Below are 24,117 nucleotides of genomic sequence, written 5' to 3' on the forward strand. Positions count from 1 at the left end.
TCCTGCTTTCGGCTCTAAATCATAAGGTGTCCAGTTGTTTTGCCAAAGTGTGTGTGTGTGTGTGTGTGTGTGTGTGTGTGTGTGTGTGTGTGTGTGTGTGTGTGTGTGTGTGTGCGTGCATTTGTGCACCTTGTGTGTGTCCTCTGAGGTAATGTGTAGCAGTGATTGTGTTTGATGTGTGGCTGCAGCTGTTGCGGTGGTTATAATTGCTCTCTCTCTCTCCTTCCTCTCTCCTTCGCTGTGGTGAAATGATCCCTCATCCCCTGACATCTCCCTTCTTTATCGCTCAATTCCTCAATGGCGCTGCCCCTATTTGGTCTTTCCTTTTCTTCTCTCTCCCCCCTTCCCTCACTCGTTTTCTCCCTCCCTTCCTCCCTCTCTCTTCTTCCTTCTCTCTGTCCCTCTGGCCATCCTCTTTCTTTGTCCCTCCCTTTTTTTTCCTCGGTCTTGCTACCAATCTCTCTCTTTCTATCCCTCCCTTCTTCCTTATTTCCTCCCTTTCTGTTCTTTCATTTCTCTCTGTCTTTTTCCCTCACCCTCCTTCTCTCTCCCTCTCTCTTCTTCTCTCTCTTCCTCTCTCCCTGCCCCCCCCCTTTCTCCCTCTCTCTCTCCCTCTTTCTCCCTCTCTCCCTCCCTCTCTCCCTCTCTTTCTCCCTCTCTCTCTCCCTCTCTCACTCCTGACGTTCCGTGGTGTTGGTTCTCTGCCCTGTCTGTCTCCCGTCTCAGTCTGTGGCTGTGTCCCCCCCTGCACAGGAGCAGCTCATCCACGACCAGAGCACCAACCCCCCCACCCCGGCCACCCCCCAGTCCCCCGCCACCGAGAGCGTCGAGACCCCTGGGGAGACCCAGAGGACCTGGACCGACCCCAAATGCCCCGCCGACGGCGAGCCCGCCAAACCCCCCACTGGCGCCACCCCCGAGGGCATTAAGGACCTTTTCAGCATGAAGCCGTGAGTATGGGGGCACCTGTGTGACTCTCAGCTAGGTGCCAGGGGAAACGCTCCTCAGCCCAGATGTGATGACTGATAGACACGGCATAGGCAGGGAATATGCAACGTTAGTATTTGTTGACAACAACAAGGGGCAAAAAAGAAAGAAGACCTGTGCAACTGTCATGATGTAAATAACGACAACACAATTTCCTCCAATGAGAGAAATCCAAACAGTAGTGTATGAACAGAGCAACGCAACACAGCAGTACTCCTATGCAGTCTGCTAAGGACAAACGCTCCACTGGGAGCCCTCCACAGCTCCTGTCCATACTGCTGAGTCCCATTACTCTGGCCTCACTGACGTCTGCCCTGGTGGCAGCTGGTTTCCATTTAACAAAGCAGAATACAGAAGACATTCGCAGAGCCTTTTCTCCATGTGTGCTCATGGTGCGCTCCAGTTTGGACTAACCTGCGGTCAAACAGTGACGGTTGCAGCCTCCTCCACAGGATCCACCCTGCATCACCCCACTGTCAGCCTCCAATCTAGTGCTGTTACATTCCTGATCGAGCCAGTTTGGTGCTGAAAAATAGCACATCTTACCCAAGTGGTTCTCAAAGTGTGGGACGGGCCCCACTAGTGGGGAATAGAGAAATGACAGGTGGGGTGCGAGGAAACAGGAGAACATTCGTTTTTTGTGCCTATCTTTAATTATGCCTTTATTTTTTGACAAGGAAGACCATAGATTCAAAACAAAATAGCCACACACAAACATAATGAGTCATAAACAGACTGACATATGAATCAAAATATCATCTGATCCAGCGTACTGAGACTGGAAATGTAATGTGGAACCAAGATGTGAAAAAAGTATTTTAACGTTACCATTTTGCCGGCTTGATGGGATCAAATTCCCCACCTTCAAAGTGGGGAATGACAAGAAAAGTTTGAGAACTGTCTTACCCAATCACTAACTGATGTGAAACGTGAGACAAGCTTCCTAGAGTTGCAATATAATCCCTATAATCCCAGCCCATGATTCTAATCCAATAGACTTTGTCAAATGCAGCTAAATGCGCTTTGCGGTCCTTTAGCTGTCTGTTTTGTTTGTGTTTTGTGTGTACATTCCTGGCTCTGTAAATGGGAAGCAAACATAGTGGCATGAACATTTCCAGCCAATCGACACATTCCTTCAGGAGTATAGAAGGATTTTTTTCTGTTGTCTTTCTCAAATATCAATAATCTTGTGCCAGAATCACAGACTCTGCCTACACACAAACACACACACACACACACACACACACACACACACACACACACTCAAGTGCACATGAACACACATAGGGTACATACACACACATGCACACACACGTTGTATTGATAACTCAAAATGTATTTTATCATAATGTTGTAATATGGTCTGATATTGATGGTAAATATATTGTCCCAAATCATAGTGTTGTAATTTGACCCATGCTTCATCACCAGTCATTTTATGCCATCCTGTCATGTCACTGTTAATGTGATCGTCATATCCTATTTGGTTCTATTGATTGAGAGTAATGTGATGTGGTCTGTGACTGATGAAATCTTCCTAACTCATGTTTCTTTCCTCTTCATGCTGCAGAGAGTGGGAGAACCTGTGAGTATCAGTTTCAGCTCTGGGGAGAGAAACACACACACACACACACACACACACACACACACACACATATACACACATACCTATGTACATACATGCACACACACACACACACACACACACACACACACACACACATATACACACATACCCATGTACATACATGCACACACACACACACACACACACACATATACACACATACCCATGTACATACATGCACACACACACACACACACACACACACACACACATGAACACATGAATACACATACCCCCATGTACATACATGCACACACATACACACAAGCACACACGCACATACACACACACACACACACACACACAAACACACAACTAGAGAGAGACGCACACGCACATGAGTACAGTACACACACAGGGACAGAGAGAGATACACACACACACACACACACACACACACACACACACACACACACACACACACACACTCAAGTACACATGAACACACATACATACTGTATACACACACACACAGGGACAGAGAGAGATACACACACACACACACACACACACACACACTCAAGAACACATGAACACACATACATATACACACACACACTGTTCCACTCTCTGTTGCCAGGCCTCTGGTATATGGTCCTGCTGTGGGCTGTGGTTCACTGGGTGATTTATGGCCGTGTCATGCCCAACCTTGTAATGACTCAAAATGTGATAGGGATGGAAGGTGAGAGTCGGAGAAGAGACAGAGATGAAGAAGGAAAGATAGAAAGAGAGACAGAAAAAGAGCCGAGGAGAGAGAGAGAGGGAAGGGGACAGGGACATTTTTTTCCAAGATTATCAAATGAAGACAGCAACACATATGACACTTAGCAAAACAGTTTTCACTGTTTCCTTCACCCTGTTTCAACATATGAAGCATGGACTTATACACTGTGGTGTGTATGGTGTGTTGATATCTCAACATGAGTAAAGTTATACTCATACACACATTTTACCACCTTTTGCTGCGTAGCCTGTATGTCTGTCTATGCTGTCTGCAATGGCTACATGTTTCTGTAGTTTTGATGTCATCGCTGGTCAGCTGGTATGTTTCTTTAGTTTGATGTCATCGCTGGTCAGCTGGTACGTTTCTTTAGTTTGAGGCCATTGCTGGTCAACTGGTACATGTTTAACGTGAGGTCGTACTCTGATGTCCGGCTCTCCCGCGTCTCCCCCCAGGAACCAGTCCAACGTGCGCCGCATGCACACCGCCTTGCGGCTCAACAACGTCATTGTGAAGAAGTCCTCGGAGGCCAAGCTGGTCCTGCTCAACATGCCCGGCCCGCCCAAGAACAGGAGCGGTGACGAGAACTGTATCCTCTCAAAGCATGCTGGGAAAGCCCACATGTGGCCGTTCTGTTTATATGAAATGGCTATTCCATTATTTACTATTTACTTTATTGTTTCCTGCTTACTGCTGAAGTCAGTAATATGTTAAAGTAATGTTTGTTCTAATCTGACATTATCTTTAGACCATTTCCGCATTATATTGACCCTGGTGCTCTAATCCCCTGTTGCTGGACTCCATTACCCCAGCACTGTTGGCACTGAGCCCTCCCAAGTGGGGTGATTTGTGTTCTGGAAAAGTGGGTAAGCTGGCTCACTAAATTAACTGATTCTAATTATCTCGACTCTTTAGCCAGGTAGGTACGCTAATTGGTGAAATCACTTTAGTTAAGTGCACAGGTAATAGAACCAAGACATTTTAGAACATTTACTCTCTGAACCTGGGGTTTCCCCACCTCTGGCTGATTGATGATACGATAAGATTGTCTGTTCCTGTGCACTGTTCCTGTGCACTGTTCCTGTGCAGTATTCCTGTGCGTTGTTGCTGTCCGTAACACACGGGTCTCAGACATGGAGTTCCTGGAGGTGCTGACTGAGGGACTGAACCGAGTGCTGCTGGTGCGTGGCGGAGGTCGGGAGGTCATCACCATCTACTCCTGAGATGCCTGCCCACCAACACCCCATCCCCCGAACCCTCACCTGTCCAATCAACTCCTTACCCTCTGGCCTCACCCCCTCCCCCATGTATTTGAAGTCCACCTCCACCATGCTCAACTCTGTCACTGTCCACCAATGCCTGCCCTCTCTGAACTAATCATGCTGCAGCTGAAGGTCTGTCAGATAACTAGGCCCCGCCCAGCCCTCTTTAGACTCCACCCCCAACAGTAAGACCAATACACTCTCGGAATAAAAACTTATCACAGAGCAATACCCCCCACCCCACTCCCCAAAGTAGCTCCTTAATGGCAGGATCTTCAAGCAACCCAACCTGCAAAGGACCCCCCCCCCCCCCCCCCCAGACAGCAGCCCTAAAAGCCCCCCGGTCACCTGTCCCAGAAGCCCCCAGCTTCGGCCCTCTTTGCAGCTGCCCTCCCCTGTCCCCATCACTCAGCGCAGAGCACCAGAGACGTCGATAAAGAAGAAGAAGAAAAAGAACAAGCTGCAGATCTCTGGCTCACTGCCGCCCCCCTGTGGTGTGTTCAGAGCATGCTCAGTCTAACTGTCGTCCATAGACGTCTGCTCTCAGTGAGTCTGCCACCAGCACGCATCTGCTGTCCTTGCGTCCGTCTTGCGTCCGTCCTCATCATTTGTGTTCCACAGTCACGCTGGACAGCTGACAGGGGTGGGGGTAAGAGGATGATGAAGGGCCAGGGTAGTTGTTTTGGTTTTCTGCACCTTTTGTTGTCCACAGTGTGTAAGTGTATGTGTGTGTGTGTGTGTGAGTGTTTGTGTGTGTGTGTGTGTGTGGGGGGGGGGGGGTGATAGAGTTTGTTAGATCTGTTAGGTGTGTTCATGCTCATGAGACAGTGAGAGGGCAGTTTGATGCTGCCTGTCCCTAGCAATGACAGCGAGTCTGACTCCCTCTCAGTCATGTGGGGCTAAGAGTGATGAGCGAGACCCCCTGCGCTTCTCCCTTCCATCAGCACCCTGTTTTTAGCCATTTACATTGCTTCTCATTGTTCCTGTTTTTACATCCATCCATCTCCTGAAGTAAAGTTGTGATGAAATGGTTCCTCAGAGGACAGTGGAGGGAACTAATTAGTTCTTGCTCGCTGGTTGATCCTCTGGACCCCGCCAGTCACTGCCGTCGTGGGTTTCTGAGGTGGACGGTCACACCCTCACACACTCGTCCCTGTGTGTTGCAAACATCTTAATGTTCCTTTAACGTTGGAAGTGGCCCACTGCCCCTCCTAGACTGCCACGTTTAGTGCCAAAAACAAATCCGACTGGTGAGGACTGTCACCCTGCTGGGACTGCTTGACAAGACAAACAGACGGTCCCAAGATAGAACTAGCATCCGAAAGGAGATCGACACGTGGGAGAAGATGAAAAAGACAACAAAGCAAAACAAACAAATAGAGGGAAAAAATAGCGCCCCCTGTGGGCAGATGTAAATAGTGTACACTGTTACCTGATGCGTGGTGAAATATCAGTGTGGTATTTTATTTTGTGACTAACTACTATAACCAGTTTGTAGACAGGAAAACATTCCTATCTCACAGGGTCAGCTTTGAAGGCTTGTGATTGGCTGGAGACTCCTCTACCCATGATTCCCATGGGTCCTGTGGGCGGAGCTTAGGCAAGCACCATACCTGCACTGGCAGCCACTCTGCAACAAGTGATTTCATGACTTCAGCTGTTGTAAGCCTAAGTGTGTGTGTGTGTGTGTGTGTGTGTGTGTGTGTGTGTGTGTGTGTGTGTGTGTGTGTGTGTGTGTGTGTGTGTGCGTGTGTGTGTGCGCATGCGCGCGTGCGCGTGTGCATGTGTGTGTGCCGTGTGTTTGCATGGTTGTATGATTTTATTAAAAAAAAAAAAATCTGTTTATGCTAGATTGCATAAAGTATGTGAGTTATCCATCTTTTTAAAAAAAAAAACACAAAAAAGTGAATTTGTTGCATATCCGTCTGTGTAGCTATCCACATATGTAACTATCTTGCAAATATACATTTTGTTCTATTATATCAGAGCTATATCATAAACCAAAATACAAATGTTAAAGATATATAAATCCTATATAAAAGTTTGCCAAAATGAGATGCATGTGCCATATGAAGATAAACAGAGACACAAAGAGCAGATTAATTCACTGCTGCTTAACGATGTGAAGAAGATGATTCTGATTGGTCATGTTGAATAGGAGGCTGGAATGGGAAAATAAGGTTACTATGGAGATCGAAAAGGAAACAAATTGGAACTCCAGCGTCTGAATCTGAACTCTATGCATTACTAACATTAGGAGGAGGCAGTCAGCCATAGCTACAGCATAGAGTGAGATGAGTATTTATTTTAACATGACTTAATTGGTAGATAAATGCAGACATAAATGCATATTCATACATTCAAAGTGCATTTGACGGAAAGTGCAATAGGTCAAATCTGGATTCACATTTCACTTTGTTGTTTATTTTTGTACACATATTTATATTAGAGGATTTTATTTTACCGTTGATATCATAACAGATGTTTTATGTTTGTACTATGACTTAAGGTGTTTTGATCACTTGCACTTGTGGTAAAATTAGTTATAAATATATATAAATATATAAATATATATATATATGATTCATCTGAGAGAAAATGGTATAGTTTACAGAATACAATATTATGTTTTACAGATGTATGAAATATATCCCATGGGTCGTGAATGCTGCTAGATTATTAATAGATTATTGTACTGTGTGTGAGTGTATATAGAAAAAAAATATTTACAAAACTATTTACAAAGGAATATTAAAATATCAGATAAAGTGTAAACACAGAGATACATATCAGACTAGGAGGTCTCGCCTTCTGTTCAAATGTTCCTTTTGAATGGAGGCTGATGATTGCCTTATGTGAGGAGTTACTGCAAACTAGAAATCAGAATGGCCGTCTCAGTGAGTCCTCTTGCGAATGACCGGATAGAGGACCTTAGCTGACGCTGACCTGACCTGATCAAATGAGAGTCTCAGACAGGCTAAATGAGGTGAACTGAATTTGCAGACGTTTCTAGGGTCTGTGAACAGACTCCATAGAGTTTGTGTTGTTAAGTCAAGTAGAACCAGTAAGGGTAATTTTTGTGACTTGCCTGAATTCCTTTGAGGTCTTAAGAACACTATTGTTTATGGTCTAATTCTTCATTATGAATGGGAACCGTTTGTGTAAACCTGCCAAATTCTGAACCTAGGGCTAGCTGCTTTCCTCAGACTAGCTTGTCTTGCTTCAGGCTCGGTCTGCAGACCAAACCTGAGTTCCAAGGGACCAACTTATCAGCCAGCGCACGGATTTGCCAGCAACATGGTGATGCCCTTATGCATGAAATCAGCTGAGTCGGCTATCTCTGTTCTGTTATTTATTCCCTCCCTCCCTCATTGTTTTGAACTCTGACGTTATATTCGGATCAGTGGTTTAGGGGGCTTTTTGTCTTCAGCATCAAAGCTGAAGCATTCAGACAAGTTAAACTTGTCTTACTGTGAACCAAGTCAGTGTTGCTGACTAAAGACATATGGCTTTTTTGACGATCAGAAACTAGTGCACATATGTGTTTGTGTGTGTGTGTGTGTGTGTGTGTGTGTGTGTGTGTGTGTGTGTGTGTCCCACAATGGGAGCTCACACAATTGGTTTAAAAAAAAAAAAAATAGCATGCTTGAAATCAAAGGGGAGGACAAACTGATTATGGAGACCATGCACTGACTTCTCTCTTAGGGCAATCAGCACTTAAAATGACCTTTCTCCCGAGCTGAATGAAGTTAAGGTATTGTTTTATTTATTACCTGACAATGATATTGATCCAATATCAGAGCATCGCCTGCGTTGACTGAGCCTCTCTTCGTCTCAAAAGTAGACACCCACAGGTGTGATGTGGTGAGGGCAACGGCTCCTCCCTTTGTGTTTCTGTATTTTATTAACTTCCTGTTTGCATGGTCTCTGTGGGGTATATTTGTTTAAGCTGTGTGTGTAGCTCGTGGTGGGCCATTAGTAGAAAAGGCAGAAGCCAGTGGGGAGAAAACATCTCGCTTTGCCGGTGTGGTGATGTACCATTCTAAAAACACAGTGGTTGCAGATGCACTCTATATCCCTAGCAAAAACAAAAAACATAACAAAATAAAAGAGTACATGGTATTGTAACTGTGGTGTTTTAATATAAATAGATTCACGTTACACTAGTAGGAGAATCTGTGTGGTGAATGAATGGCTCCTAGACGTGTTTCTCTTAGCTTTGGATGTACAGTCCTACTGCTTTCAGGCACTGTAGCCAACTTTTGTTGTGTGGTTATACTGTTTTTGAGTACCAAATGCGTGGTCTTCATTTTTTTTCTCAGTGTTGTGTGCAATATTGATTTTCACTTACTGCCTGAAGAATAAAAAAGTGTATGTTTTATTTATATTTGTTGAGTAGATTGTTCACTGAGTTTGACTTTGTCATGGGAACATCAGATAGCGGTGGTCCCTTTTTGTCTTCTGATGTGCGAATGCTCATGAGCCTACCTGTCACCAAGCTCTTCTGTTTCAACTGAAATGAACGTCACGTCTGTTTAGTAGTGGCTAGCTGGAAAAGCACTTTATACAGCCAAGAGCTAAGATTCCTTGTATACAAAGATGTGGAGGGCCACAGTTCAATGCTGTTTTAGTGAGTCAAAACTGGATCAGTAAAACGTTGATCCATACCTCCCTCTGCTGGTGAAAATTAACATTGCCGCTAAGTAGAGGTGAATCTGCATGCCATGTTTGACTTGGGCTTGTGATTTCAACAAAACTGTACTCACTCCTCGATTTGCGGGCAGACTTTCCACCGTCCCCTACTCACTAAGAGCTGAGGACTGACTTTGAGATGCCTCTGGTGGATCCACATCAGATCCGAACCAGGGGTGTTCAAAGGTCAGCTTTTGGGGGCATATACTACCTGATTATTGACTTTCCTCTTATGCTTAAGGGCATAAGAGTGTTTTCTTTGGCATGCATAGCAAACTTTTTTCCATTTACCAAATTTATTAATAATAGTGATGTAAAATTATCGTATGTGTCACTGAATTTGTTCTTTGACCACCTGTAATCTCCTTATACTCCCAACACTGTACCCCCCCCCCCCCCCTCACTAAACCCCTTATCCCTCTACAGACCACTTGTGTGAATGCAGCATACCTGAATTTTTTATCAAAGATTTTAAACAAGCGCTTCCACATCTGGGCGGGGTTCTAGAGGGACTCTTTTGGAGATCTCACTCCTCACTTACAATATGTTGTACTGTTAGAAGACCAATCTCTCCATATAAAAAACAGTTTGCAATCTTTCAAACCGGACTGTAAAAAAGAAAATTGTTATGAAACAAAAACATGTAATGAGCCTTTTTTAATATAAGTAACTCATATTAATATGACATTTTTTGTTGAGATTTATAAGAGGCTAGCCCTGTATTTACTCCCCAGTTTAGGCTTCTCTGAAGGGCTGTTGAGAATGTTTGTGTCACCCATATAGACTTACGCCTACGCCTCCTCCTGATAGTAGTCTACTTCAGATGAAACTGAACCGTCAACGGCGAATTGCATGCTCTCAAGCTACCTACATCTAAAGATGCACCACCGTTGTTATTTACGCACGAGCCCTGGAACTGCCAACTCCTAAGCACACCACACATTTCCAAAGCGCAGCAGGCCTATCCATCCTCACACACTTGCTCAATCTCCCTGCGTTGCTATGACAACACTCTGATGCAGTTCCCATAGAGCCCCGTCCAGCCTGATTGCGATTCAACGCATGCACATAACCTGAGGAAATGTATTTAGATATAACTGTTATTGACAATGTTTAGTGGTATCTAGTGTTTTATTCATGTTTTTCACCAATCTGCATTTTATTTATTGAGCAGTATGAAGCTGTCATTGTGTTGGGCACATTTTCTTATCTTGGTCCATCAGTGTTATCTAGGATGGGGAAAGGTGTTTACATTGGGTTTAGTATGTTATGTTTGATGTGTACAGTTGAATTTATTTTGTCTTGAAACACATGTTACCTTCAGATAAATTTACCAAAGCATCTTTAGTCATCTTCTCACTTGTATCAAATCTCATTTCAAAGAATTAAGATCAAATTTGAGTGATTTGATTTAGCAAAAGTATTAGTTTCCAGTATTTCATTCATGCCTTAAACTGTTGCTGGAATTGGCAGCTAACTGTAAACACATCAGTGCTTTCAACACCATTCAGGCCTACTTTCAGTTCATATGGCCATTAAAGTATCAGATCCTAAATTAACAAAAAAAAAACACCCGTGAGTCTACAAAGATATGTAGCATTATCTACGCCATTTAAATCAATAGTGAAATGCAGATGATAAAATGCATTGCCTATTCAGAAAAACAAAACAGGTTGTAGGCTACCTGTTTGTGCAACTGCACAATTCTCAACAAAGTGAAAGAACTTGTAGCTTCAACCTACATTCCAATTTGTTTTTAATTCTTTGTAACGTTGAAAAAGTTAAGTATGAATGTTTTAAACAAAGTGGATGTATAGTAGATGCTCAAGAACCATTTTCCCACTGTGTAAACATCTTTCCCTCCCCCCACAACATCCTCCACTGCTTCTTGGCTAGCTCTGAAGTGACACGTAGTCTGCTGAACATATGTTGTGTTTTTTCTGTGCTAAACCTTGTGTGAAGGTGTGTATGTGGGTGCATGTGTACTTATATGTGCACTCCTGAATGATTTGGGGTGGGCGAGGGGGGGGGGGGGGAGGTAGAATGAGGGAGGTTGGGAAGGGGCAGAAGATTCATTTGTATATACATAAGGTACAGTTAGTGTTGAAGTGTTTATTTTTTTGTGTCGGTGTAAGTTCAATATTTTAAAGGAAATAAATATGTATTCTCTATAGTCTTTCATGGTACACGAAAAAGATCAACTGTAGTTACATTTCAAATGCTTCTCTCTATGGCTTCTAGCAATGGCCCATTCCATTTTATAGAATTGCCAGCACAAATGCAATAAACTAATACCATTTTAATACAACTTCTGTGTACAAAGCTTTATTATGACAATGTACGGGGGGGGGGGGGGGTAAGAAATGCCAGAATATCCTTCACACTTTTTATTTTAGTGACACTGGAGATCTTCAAATATTTACAAAGTCACAAAAATGTATAAAAGCAACATTACTTGTCAGAATTGCCTATATTCAGGGCTCACAGTAAATTAATTCTGTACATGCAATCATCTAGTTGCCAGAAGTCAAACTCCTATGAAAATTGCTGACAAAAACGGGGAAGTCACTAGTAAACTGAATTTTCTTCCCTCCCCCCCCATTATTTATTAAAAAAAAAGTACACATCAATGCAGGCTTGGAAAAGGAATATTTCTTTAAAAAAAATGCATTTACAAACAGCTTGGGGGAGGGGGGGTGAGAAAACCGATCACCGAGTCATCTCAAACAAATGAAGAACACATCAGGCTCAGACCAGTACCAGAGTCGATCACAAGCCAAGGCGTCTAACCATTTCAGACAGGATAAATAGCAACAAACAAAAACCAAAAATCACCTTCAACTGGCTACAGTCCAGTCCTTATCTGTTGCCCCAGTCTGGGGTTCCGTTCAGTAATGGCGGGGGTAGTGGGACATGGGCATCCCCTGTCCCATTCCCTGAGTCATGCCAGGGCTCATGCCCTGACCCATGCCAGGCCGAGGGGCAGCCGGTGGTGCGCTGCCTGAGTTTACCAGATGGTTGATGGACGGGCCGCTCTGGATGAGGGTGTCCAGGGCCTTCTGCACACTGGGGTTGTCAAAGTTGATGCCCGTCCCCGTGGAGAGGCCAGGGGGCCTCGGGGCACCCTGGGGGGCCATCATGCGGCCGGTGGGGGGACCGTAGCCAGCGGGGGGCGGGTTGCCCTGCGGGCGCGGCTGAGGCCGCATGCCCATGACTGACGACGGCGTGGGGCTCATCTTGGCCATGCCCGCGCTGGCGTGGGACGGTGGCATGCTGGCCTGCTGGGTGCCCATGGAGGAGCCGTAGCCCTGGGGCTGGGAAGGCCCAGCCGCACCGACAGTAGGGGACGCTGCCGAGCTCCCGGCCCCGCTGTTGAACAGGCTGAGGATCTTGGCCTGCAGCTCCTGCTGGTGGTTGGCAGAGGGGGCGGGCGAGGGCTGGTGGGTAGGGGGCTGGTGAGAGACGGCAGGCATGGCCATGGGCTGGGCAGGGGGCATGGCCTCGTGGGTCATCGCGGGGGCAGTGTGCACAGCGTGGGAACCTGCAAGACAAACAAACACAAGCAAACGCCACTTAGCTGGGTCTCAGTCTAAATTGGATATACAGCAAATACAATTACACTGAAAGGATGCCAATCCATATCTATCCATATAACAAACATCTACAGATCCTCAAATTATAAAACACCACCCAGTGAAACCATTCATGACCACGGTGAATTTGTTTTGCAGCCTATAGTTTGCTTGTTTGGTCCGCAGCAGGCAGAAAATACACAATGTTGCACACAGACTTGGGTCCGGTTCAGTTTCACATATGCATTGTTTCTAAACTGACCAAATCATGTAATAATTGAAGAGACTGCTCCGTCACGTCACTTACTTTTGGTGTACCTTCCGTTCATTAACAGCAACTTTGGAGTTACACACTGGGGTAATAGTTTGTTTGTACCTCCTCACGCATCCATGTTTGTCCACGGTTCACGTTATATAGGCCCAATCTCGCATGGCATTTATTTAGGCAGTGAATAGGAAATTAAATTTACCTAATTTTACCCACAATTCAGTGATCTTAACTCCCATAATTCATTACAACTAGACCATCGGACCCGTTTCTTTCAGGTTTGCCTTCTCACCAGCGGGACCACCCCAGAGTTTGTTAGATGGTGCGGACCGAGACCACCTTTTTTTGGAGGTCTCGAACCGATCAATTTGGTGCACCCCCGAGTACTGCATTCCGACCGACGCAAACAAACTGAAACACAGGCTCAAACACACTCTAGTTGCATGTTGGTGTGAAAACGCTCTTAATCTCTTTAAAGCACTTAAAGTACTAGCTGAAGAAAGCACAAATCAGTTTACATGTTTTCAAAGTAAGTAAAAATCAAAGTGGCTAAAGTGACCTTTCACTAGGAGCTTTTAAGCCTCAGCTACAGCAGGTTCTCTAGAAGGTCCGACACTGTCGAGCATTCTAACATACAGTGCCACTGGGAACTTCTATGGGTTGCAGTTTAATAATTACCTCGTGTACTATGCCACTAGCTATAAACTACATGGTAATATTGGAGGTCAACTTATGAATTTTATGGAGTCAGATTAATCGTGGTTTCTTGCAATATTTACCACTGATGCATTTATTCGTCATAATGTTTAAGATGAATGTTTAATTTAAACTTTGCGCCAAAGTGATTCTTTATAAAGCCAATTTTCAATCAAGATTAAGAACGAGACGATCTTCAACACTTTATAAACCAGCAACTTGATGCAATATGCGTTCTAAAAAAAACTGGGGATCCAACCCAGTTGCAACACCTCACATCACCACCTACGTTTTCATAACACGTTTGCTACACCACTCATTGTGGCCAGATATGAACTAGCTGATAAGCCAACTAGCTGATAAGCCAACAGTCCATAAATGTGCGTTTGTTTTTGTAACTTTATTAGCATGGCTGTTTTGACTGATGTTGTGCAGACACCAGTCTTCTTCAACACCGGGTTTATAAGTATTTCTCTGCCTCTCCTTTGGCAAAAACTTTGACTGCTGGACTGATTGAATAACAACACATCATAACTGCTCTGAGGTAAAAGCATTCCTTGCCACTGTGATTTGACATGATGAATCTTTTGCAACGGCATGCAACAGTTGGCAACAACGTGCAACGTTGAATTAAAACTGCTGCAACTTGTCTCTGCAATAGTTTCGTCTCGTCGCAAATCTGATGAGCTGGCCTTTACACGATGCATCTCAGGCTGCCTTATAGTGTCCGTATGTATTTGTCTATACGTAGACATGAATGACATGGACATTTTGACAACTCAATAACAGCCTACAGTGGGCAATTCTTCAAAATCATGCACCACTGTGTATATTTGCAGGCAGTATGTGTAAGTGTAAGTGTGTGTGTGTGTGTGAGTGCGTGGTTACATGTGGATGTTGGCTGCAGTACGGTGGCTTACCAGCATGGGGATCAGCGCTGCCCCTGACAAGACGCTCCCGTTTGTCCCTAAGGTACTCAATGAGGCGGTCAAGCTCCTCTGGGGTTAGGAACCTGCAAGACAATATAGAGGTGTGGAAAATGCTTAAAATACAGTATGTCTGTGCACCATGATAAACATGGAAGTATATGGAGAGTTTGGTTCCACAACGCTATAAATCAATTTTTGAAAACATTAATAAGTTATTTTATTTAAGTGTGTATTTCAGGTAATATCAATACAATTGCAGTTCTGTTGTTTTGATTGATTATAAAGATAAAATCAAATAACAGCCAACTACATTTCCAAAGAATATAGTATTTAGGAAACAAACTTCATGTTTTGGGAGGTATATATGGGTTTGCCAACATTTTTCTTTAGATAGTACTAAGGTGATCACAAATCTGACTATCAAAAGATGGTCCAGGGCAGCGTGCCTATTCTCCACTAAACTACAAACACTGGGTGGACATGTTAGGTGGGCATGTCAGACGTGTGTGTGTGTGTGTGTGTGTGTGTGTGTGTGTAGTGACCTGTTCTCTGAGAGCAGTGTGACTGTGGACAGCAGAGAGACTGGGTGAGCCTCCTGGTCAAGCTCCCTAAGGAGCACGTCATCGGCCATCTTGGCGGCCTTGCGGGCGATCTCTTCGCGCTCCTTGTCGCGGTGCTCCGCCTTGTAGACAACGTAGTTCTGCTCCACCAGCACCATGGCATCCTGCATGGGCATGTTGCGGTGCTCTGCACACACAAGCACAACGCAAAGGCTTATAATCATACACGTTAAAACACCCATTCATTCACCAAGCCAATGAAATAGCACTAGTTTCCACGATGTACCCAAACACACAGAGTAAGATGTACAAAACTTGTGAATCAATCTGTGGCAAATCAAAATAGGTGGCTATGGTGACCTTAGCGCAGGGGAGGGCAAACATTTTGGCTCACGGGCCACATTGGGTTTTGAAAATTGGCCGGCGAGCCTCCCTCACGCCCCCCCCCCCCCGAATTATCTATTATTCATCCTGAACATGTACTTGTGCATTGTATGCGAGGTAACGTTATTCAGTGGGGGCTGGAGGAGTACCTTGTGGTGTGCCAAACAGGATGTTGACAGTGCATGAGCGATGCACCTGATGCTGCTGGGTAATTATGATGGCGAAGGGGGTGTGTGCGCGCCCCACATCCTCCAGCGCCTGCGACAGCGACACCTCCGTGTTCAGGAAGATCAGGTCCACCACCATGCCCAGGTCTCTCACCTTCCTGCCTACTGTTTCAGCATACTCTCTGTTAAAACACACAGATTCACAAGGAATGTTACTATTGGTTGTCTGACAACATGGAAAGGACACCTACATAGAAACGCCTATGTCTCTATCTGTAGAGAGACTTGGCCGATACCGATTTCAATCATTTCTGTTCCTAATAAAAGTTTAGAACTAAAGAGATTTAAACATCAGCCAAGGTTGAAAGTTTTCCCCTTTAAAGTGGCAGTTACAGTCTCACAGGCAAAATGCCTCAAACCTTGATCTTTAGCTTTCACTTCCACCCAGTGGGTTTAACAATAGCTACAACAGAAGCTGCACTGCAGTGTCAGCTACGAATAATTTATGAACCACAAACAGATGCATTCCATTTCAGCCATGAACAAGTGAAAGGTTTTATTTATTACTGAAGCAGTTTATTCACACAAAGGCTGCCCTTAAGTGTAAAAGTACTGGGTTTACTCTCGCAGCAAAGTTAAACTTCAAAGTATTTCACAACAAAGACACTAATTAACTTTCCCTATGAAGCATACTGCCTGTGACTGGTAAACTGGGAGCAGAGGCAGTGAGCCTTACTTCTGTAGCTTGTTAACCACGATGACCGAGCAGTCGACAGGGCGCTCCGTGTCATAACGCCGCTGCAGCTCCTCGTAGTACTGCCTGTAGAGCTCATTCCTTCTGCGCTCACCTTCTGGTATGCGATCCTCTGCACACAGACATTAATACTCACTTCAGGAAAATCACACTTTCAATTTAAAAGGGTTTGCAAGTAACTACAAAATGCACATTTGAATAGACAACAAGAATATTTAACAGGAGCATTGAGTGTGAACAGCAGATTTCAGATTACAGCAATCCATACACGATATGAATTCTACATTTTATTTAGCCCATTTGCACATGGCAGGCTAATTTCACACTAGTGAGGTGCTGATACAACCTGGTGTGAACAGATCGGTCCCAAGAGAAAGTCATTGACTGTTTGAATCTTTACTCTGACGGCTGCTTTAAGAATGGAAACTCACCTTCCGGCTCTCTGCGGCTGCCGTTCCATGCCTCTCCTCTGTAAGGCTCTCTCCCGAATGGCTCCTTCTTGCGGTAGTACTCATCCACTCCGCGGTAGTAGCGATCATAACCCTCCTCCCTTCAAGACCATTGTGCATCATGAGTTACTGACGATTTCAATTAACACCCATACTTTTGTTGAGGTTAGCCATGGTCCAATAGAAAAAAGCCATCGGAAGCATTTAAGCAACTCTGTTACATTAGTAGTCACTTAGCTGACGCTCTTATCCAAATCAACTTAGTGACTAACTACAGGGTCAGTCTCCTGGGATAGAACTCACAACTGTCTGGTGTTCCATTTGCAATTCCAGATAACTGGCCACCACCACCACCACCACCAACACTCATATACTTCCACCTAAACATCTGCCATCATCTAGTCACCACCAGGAATTAGAAGGTGGTTTACATGACAGTGGCTTACCTGAAAGCAGGGTCCTTTTCTCGTCCCTCAGAGCCCCGGTAGCGTTCATAGGCAGGATCTCGGGAGTCATGATCGCGCGGGGGTCCATGGTCTCGGGGAGGTCCAGGGCGTGGCTCTCTAGAGGACTCACGAGGGGGCTCCCGGGGAGGAGGATCCCTAAGGTCACGGCCATCCCGGTGATCCCGTGAGTCCCGGCTGTGCATAGGGGAGCGTGACCGAGGGCGGCCATCTCTACCATCCCCATACCCACTGTACGGATGCCTGCATGGGACAAATATAACCATCAGGAAAACCTACAAAGTGGCAAAATAACAGACCACAAGAGGCTGGCCTTGAAGTAAGCATTTAAGTTTTTTTTTCCCCTTTGTAAACAAACACCATAATACCAGTCAAGAACTTGAAACAATGGAAATTGCGCAAGTTAATTTGGTGCAACGCAAAAGTATGAATATATAACGATATATTGATAAAACGATATATTGAACTACGAGAAGCTGTGAATTACATTTCTTCTTCGGAATGAACCGTGACAATTGTTGGACTAGGATGGCAAGTTGATGTTGCAGAACTCCTTTAGTACCTTCAACAGCACGTGTGTTCACACCGCAAACGCAAGGAAGTCTTCACCATAGAAGTCCCATGTGACAGCTGGAAGAAACGAGTCTCCTGTGAACACACTGTTCACCGACGAGTTGCGAGCAGGCCGTTGAGAACATTTGTTTCCCGAGTCAGAAGGTTGTTGTACCATACTGGTGATTTTAAATGTTTTTTCCGCAACGTCTCAACGATTCGACGACATTCGTAAGTCCACCTGGACACGTTATTGCCTAGGGCTTTTGGGACGAACTTGCCAAGGTTCAATTGTATCTCCAAACAGTCTGGTCTGCTTATGGTCCGATAACCTATAATTCTTTGCCACAACAATGACTTGCTTTCACACATAAAACCTTTACATAGACTTGAAGTTAAACTTTTTGATATTGAGCGTTAACGTTTTTGTGCCATTATGGCGAGTTGAAAACTTTGAGACATTTTTTGCAGCGTTGATTTTATGCATTGAAGGACCAGACGCAACATCGCAGCACGTACCGCTTGCTTCATGCCGTAGTTTTTTGAAAGACGACGACTGATAACAAACAGGTTTTGGAAAGCCCCTGGATTTACCCATTTCTAAATGTTATTTGGCACTTTATATGTACACGTCGGTGTCCTTAATCAAAATATAAAAAGACCATAACATTTGTTTGTTGACCGATATTAGTCCACGTCTAGATTTTAAGGATGTTTTCTTAGGATTTCACGCTGCACACATCCATAGGATATTCGATGCGAATACGAATTCCATGCGACACGAATCCGGACAACAATGATCATAATGTACGATAACGTAACAGAAACTGAGAGAAAAAGACACCCACAGGACGACCTTCCACTTTTATTTAGTGTACTTCGAATGGGGGGCAAAGAGGACAGGACACTTGTACCACCTTTCGTAGGTCTTGGAGAGGAAAAAAAACGAACCTCGGACCGCTCAACAAATCGAAGAAAGGACGAAACGATGGCCAAGAGCGTACACGAAGATTGTTGGTGGGGGAAAAAAACAAACAGTATTACCAGATGGGAAGAAACGCTGTTATGTCTTCACATCCTCTTTGTGAGCGTTACTTTACCTTCGAGGAGGGCTCGGCCGGGTTTGAGCTTTGTGTCGCCGCTCCGCTGCCATATTTATATCTGAAAATAAACCAATCCACACATTCAATATGAAAACGAAAAGAAAAAAAACTAAAAGCGTCCAGAGAAAAGACGTTATGCAGAGATAAAACTCATAAACCATTTTATTTATTGTGAATTTGTACATTTAAAAACATCAGTTGACACGCTGTATGAAGCCATATGGAGCAGAGGCGGTGGGTATGTTAAGCTTTGATGGACTAAACCCTCCAAAAACAGACTCCAAAACAAAGGGTTATATCAATTTCATCACATGGCTCTGCAAGGCATCTTAATGCATTGCTCTAATTGCAAACAATAAATCCTTTACTTGATATTACTTGATTTACTTTTACTGTTCCAGTAATTGATTGAATGACCCCTACACTGCCAGAAAGGCTTGACATTTTACATTACAATTAACAGAAATCACATCACACTTTTTTTAGAATTATGATTCCAAGTAAAAGTTATTTATCAAAATCAGCTCTCTGGACCGACCTGTCTTAGGAACAGGAACACAAAAAAAAAAAAAATTGCCCAGTAGGTCGACACAGCTCCTTTCAATAGCACCACTGATAATTACAGCTGGAAAAGCTCTACTTCTTGTGTCCAATCGGCCCAATGAAAATCACCAGAGTTGGTCAACTGCTCTGGTACACTTCTTATAAAAGTAAAATTTACAGTCAATTATATCCTTCCACAACCATGAAAAATGGTCAATTAAGGTGACCGACCGGCATATCTTAACTCAAGAACACGGTTGCTGAAGGATTTAGAAATGCATTTGACACAGGCCAACGGTTTTGAGGTATTCTACTGTGGAGTTCCCACCTCCACTGATCAGCTTTGATACTGCACCAATCATGGTATTGGTTACTTAAAAGCCAAATAACAGGCAACAGGTCTTCTTGTGGTAGTAGTTTAAACAAGCTTATTTATTACATGGACTGGATTCCAACATCAGGGGTGTCAAATCCAAATTTCAACAAGAGTAAGTTTAAATGTTAACTGACCTTTATGCAAATAGGTCAGCAACAAAACACTGAAAGAATCCTCTATTACGAACATGTGAAACTAAACAGAAATCTGATTGGAGCATCAGTGACCTATTTTATCCTCTCTTTTGAACTATGCTGATTAGGTTTTCCTTCATATGCACTCCCATGTAGTGACTGCCTGACAGTCTTATCAAGGCACCAGTCAGGTCTTACCTAGTTTATACCCCTTATAAAATCGACCGTTTTGTCCCGCCTTCGCTGCCTCGGCCTCTTCCACTCGTTCAAACTGCACAAATCCATATCCACGGAACATGGACAAGGCTGTTAAAAAAGGAAGATTTTTTTTCGTTTTTTTTTTTTTTTTTAAGAAACCTCAAAAGCAAGAGTGGTTGGAGTCGAACCTTCAGTAGGCCATGTTAAGACCACTAAACAATGATTAAGTAATAACGCATCAATTATATTTGATATTTTAATCCTAAGCAGTCATATAGTATTACGAATAGATTTAACATGGATGTTAAATTATTTTGAATGTGACTGAAATCAGGAAATCTTTTGAGCACATCTATGTTTAGGCACTGAGGCATATTGAGATTAACTTTTCAGACCCTTGAATGTTGGCTCCTACTAACCATTGATCTTCCCATAAGGTCTGAACACTTCTTCCAAATCCTTCGTGTCCATCAGAGTTGTTGGCAAATTTCCCACAAAAATCCTCCGTTCCAGGTCACGAGGGTCATTGCTGTTGGTTGTGTGCCGCACTGGGCTAGCACTACGGCTTCTTCTGCGAGACATCACTATTGGTATCAGGGGTGAGAACCTGTTCTCTCTCTGATGAACTCTAACTGGGTTTCCCCTATGTGCTAATGTGCGTTTAGTGGGTTAAGTTTCCTCGCAGGTCCTGAAATCACTGGTGGATCAACAGGGAGGAAGAAGAAAAGAGATCCGCATGGATAAACCATCTCAAACAAACACAACAAAAATAAAGTATTTGGCACAACAGGGAGATGTATGATGAGCAGCTGAATGAACAAGCATTCACAAAATAAAAGTAGGCATCCTGAGGGTTGACCTTTTGTTTTATTTGGATCCGAGGAATCTAAGTCCAAAAAAATTACACACAGTACTGCGATATCAGGCACCAAATATAAAGTTATTGGTAATTGTCCTAAGAGTGCACTAAACTATTACAAAAACAAACAATAATTGATTCTTGAACAGCCTGTGGGGTGCAAATAAAATCTTCATAACTGCACTGCAGTTAAATTATTGTGATATCATGGGTCCTTCCTTGATTCTCATCCATGACCTACACATGTCAAAACATGCTTTATAATGGTCTTATCCACTGTTACCATTTATAAAGCCATTACCTAGAGAGTTAGCCAGTTTACCTACTGGCCAAGTTCCTGAGAAGGACCAAAAAGACTTGCTCCAGATAAATTGGTCCATCAGTCTCACAAATACCAAGTTGGGTTGATATGAAATCCGATTCAATCGCCAATATTCCACAAATTGTTGAAGGGAGGACCCAAAATTAGGCCTGCATATTCACATCAGTGACCCATGTATAGGCTAAAAAATAACGTTCTCTTAGGCCTACTTACCCATAAGAATAAACTATGGATTTGTGATCGGATCAGTTTATAGACACGGCAATGCATACTTTCAAATTTCGCCTCAACTCAATTCAACTTCAATCACTAGTGCAGATTTACTGTTTGCACCATTAATTAGATTGTATCCCCTTTCGTCAAATTCACGCAAAAAAAACACACATTTTTTCACGGTCAGATTTTTGTTTGACATCCAATTTGATGAAATGCGTGAGCAGACCCAGTAAATGAGGGCTGACTCAAATTGACGACGTTCACTACTTGGCGATGCCATGCAGCACGTTACATTAAAATCGACGTGAAGGACAGAAAAAATGTTTTTGGACAGGTGTTGAATATGGCCGAGTGACGCCATGCGAAATGATGTAATATGACGCGCCTCAATCGAATGAATAACTCAAAGATTCGATAGCCTTCTTCACAAAACAAACACGGTGAAGTGTTAGACTGCATAACTGGAACACTACAAGAACACACATTAAAAGCACTTCAGGAAGATAGAATACCACCCTGAAACATCTCGTGAAATAGGCCTACCTGGAGCCGCTCTCTTATAGCTTAACGTTACATCAAGGCATGCAGTAGTAGCGGTACATTACAATATTAACTAACGGCCTTGTTAATTCTAAGTCACAATCAAGCCAATGTCAACTTGCCAAGTAAACGACCAGCTAATACGCTATAGTTATCTGTGTAATCTATACCATTCAATAATTTGGCTAGGACCCATCATGATTTGCACAGAACCTGCAGAGAAAACAAGGCCACAAGTATCGGCCATTTTGTGTGCGCTGTTGGCTAACAACCATGCGTTTCAATGCTAACATTACTGCCATAAGCCCTTTACTGTGTTGACCAAACACATATGGTTATTCGTACAAAGTTCACCCTCGTGACTCGTACACTGGTAAATTAAATATTCATATAAGAGTACGGTACAATTGTGTACAGTATGTGCCATTCAATGCTCGCTAACTAGCTAGCGATTAATTGCATGAGGGCAACCACGACACAGCTAACGTTAGCGCTATCGTTAACGTTATGAACGTTAAAAAGAAGCCTAGCTGCTACGGACGCTGAATACCTGTCCTTAGTAACCCAAAATGTAATATTCAAGGTCAATACCACAAATAATCCACTACCTCATCTTTAGAGTTTGCCTTTTGACTAAAAACGAACTAACTAAATGTAACTCACGTTACATTCCTCACAACACTGTCGGCTAACCAGCAAACCAGTAACTTAAGACAGTGGGTTGACTCGACTAGCTAACTAGACTATGCTAACAGTTAACCTCCATAACGTTACCCAGCGTAAATCTTGCTAAGTTGTTAAGGTTACAAGCGATAGCACAATTGTTGTTTACATATCTAAAGTTAAACAATACTTCATTCATTTACTCAAATCTATAGCCATTAGCCAAGCTTGCAGACAAATCATCATAATGTACATTAGCAGTAAACCAGTAACGTTAACACTAGCATCACCACAATGCTAACGTTAGCTTATACGCTCAACCCAGAGACAACGAGGAAGTTCTGCAAACTCGCTTGGTCACTCCACTACGAGTGCGACACAAATACTTTTATTTTCAACATTATGGTACGTAAAATATTCCATACCTTTACCCTACGATTTTCAGCGGGCCCGAACTCGACGGTCGCCTCCACAAAATAGGTCACTGCCTCACGAGATGAATTCTCAGCAACGTTCCTTGACTGAACCAGAGTGCTACGACTTTGCTACAATGCTCAGTAGGGCCAGGGCTCTCAAATCACATGTCTCAAATAGCCTTTTAGTCTCGCAATTAGTGCCTCCTGGCGCACGGGAAGACAAAACGAATGGAAAAGAAGTCTCCTCGAAGTCGTACTGTAGCTCTCGAGTAGGCCTACTTGAGGTCTCTGGTTGTGTGATCCTGTGTTGACATTTGTTGTGAAATTTGATTGAAAAGTTTTATCTGATCAAATCTGAGTCATTATCCTGCTGTAATAATATTGTCTAATAAACGACATTGCAACTTGCTCATCATATGGTTGTGATTCAGCAGACACAGAGCGATTTACAAATAAAAACAATACAATAGTTAAAAAAATAACAGTGAACAGTTTTATAATGTTGGTAAGACTACATTAAGTTGTGTGGAACCTTGTGTCAGATAAGGTCTAATCTTACTAATGTTGTAAAAGACAAACCATGATTTTGCAGTTGGCTATTCAGAGAAGTTAAGATAAGTCTGTCATATATCTTTAAATTTAACTTACATGAATATTAAGAAA

At 43.5% G+C, this 24,117-nt stretch overlaps 2 protein-coding genes across 9 annotated transcripts in view; one reads left to right on the plus strand and one right to left on the minus strand.

Annotated features, from left to right (window-relative positions):
* slc12a5a (solute carrier family 12 member 5a) overlaps positions 1-11,533 on the plus strand; it is a 179,917-nt gene extending 168,384 nt beyond the window's left edge. For 2 of the 3 annotated variants that reach the window (XM_042090747.1, XM_042090749.1), the window contains exons 23-26: positions 727-950; positions 2,558-2,572; positions 3,791-3,924; positions 4,467-11,533. In XM_042090747.1, coding sequence (XP_041946681.1) covers positions 727-950; positions 2,558-2,572; positions 3,791-3,924; positions 4,467-4,558 — 465 coding nt within the window. In that variant the 3' untranslated portion in view covers positions 4,559-11,533. The remainder of the gene's footprint in view (positions 1-726; positions 951-2,557; positions 2,573-3,790; positions 3,925-4,466) is intronic. The other variant, XM_042090748.1, reaches the window with a different exon arrangement.
* Positions 11,534-11,661: 128 nt separating this feature from the next.
* ncoa5 (nuclear receptor coactivator 5) lies at positions 11,662-24,117 on the minus strand. 6 transcript variants are annotated; one of them, XM_042090752.1, is made up of 11 exons: positions 24,103-24,117; positions 20,858-21,135; positions 20,439-20,546; positions 19,185-19,245; positions 17,515-17,775; positions 17,051-17,169; positions 16,602-16,731; positions 15,848-16,047; positions 15,297-15,501; positions 14,746-14,837; positions 11,662-12,830 (listed from the first exon to the last, which is right to left on the minus strand). In XM_042090752.1, exons 2-11 carry the CDS (start codon positions 21,018-21,020, stop codon positions 12,178-12,180), a joined length of 1,992 nt encoding a protein of 663 aa, XP_041946686.1. In that variant the 5' UTR covers positions 21,021-21,135; positions 24,103-24,117; the 3' UTR covers positions 11,662-12,177. The 6 variants fall into 6 exon arrangements, with proteins under 6 accessions (XP_041946686.1, XP_041946684.1, XP_041946687.1 ...); XM_042090750.1 differs by lacking the exon at positions 24,103-24,117 and adding an exon at positions 23,464-23,619; XM_042090753.1 differs by lacking the exons at positions 20,439-20,546; positions 24,103-24,117 and adding an exon at positions 23,464-23,619.

The sequence above is a fragment of the Alosa sapidissima genome, chromosome 4 (assembly GCF_018492685.1).
Source record: "Alosa sapidissima isolate fAloSap1 chromosome 4, fAloSap1.pri, whole genome shotgun sequence".
In the NCBI taxonomy this organism is placed as follows: Eukaryota; Metazoa; Chordata; class Actinopteri; order Clupeiformes; family Clupeidae; genus Alosa; species Alosa sapidissima.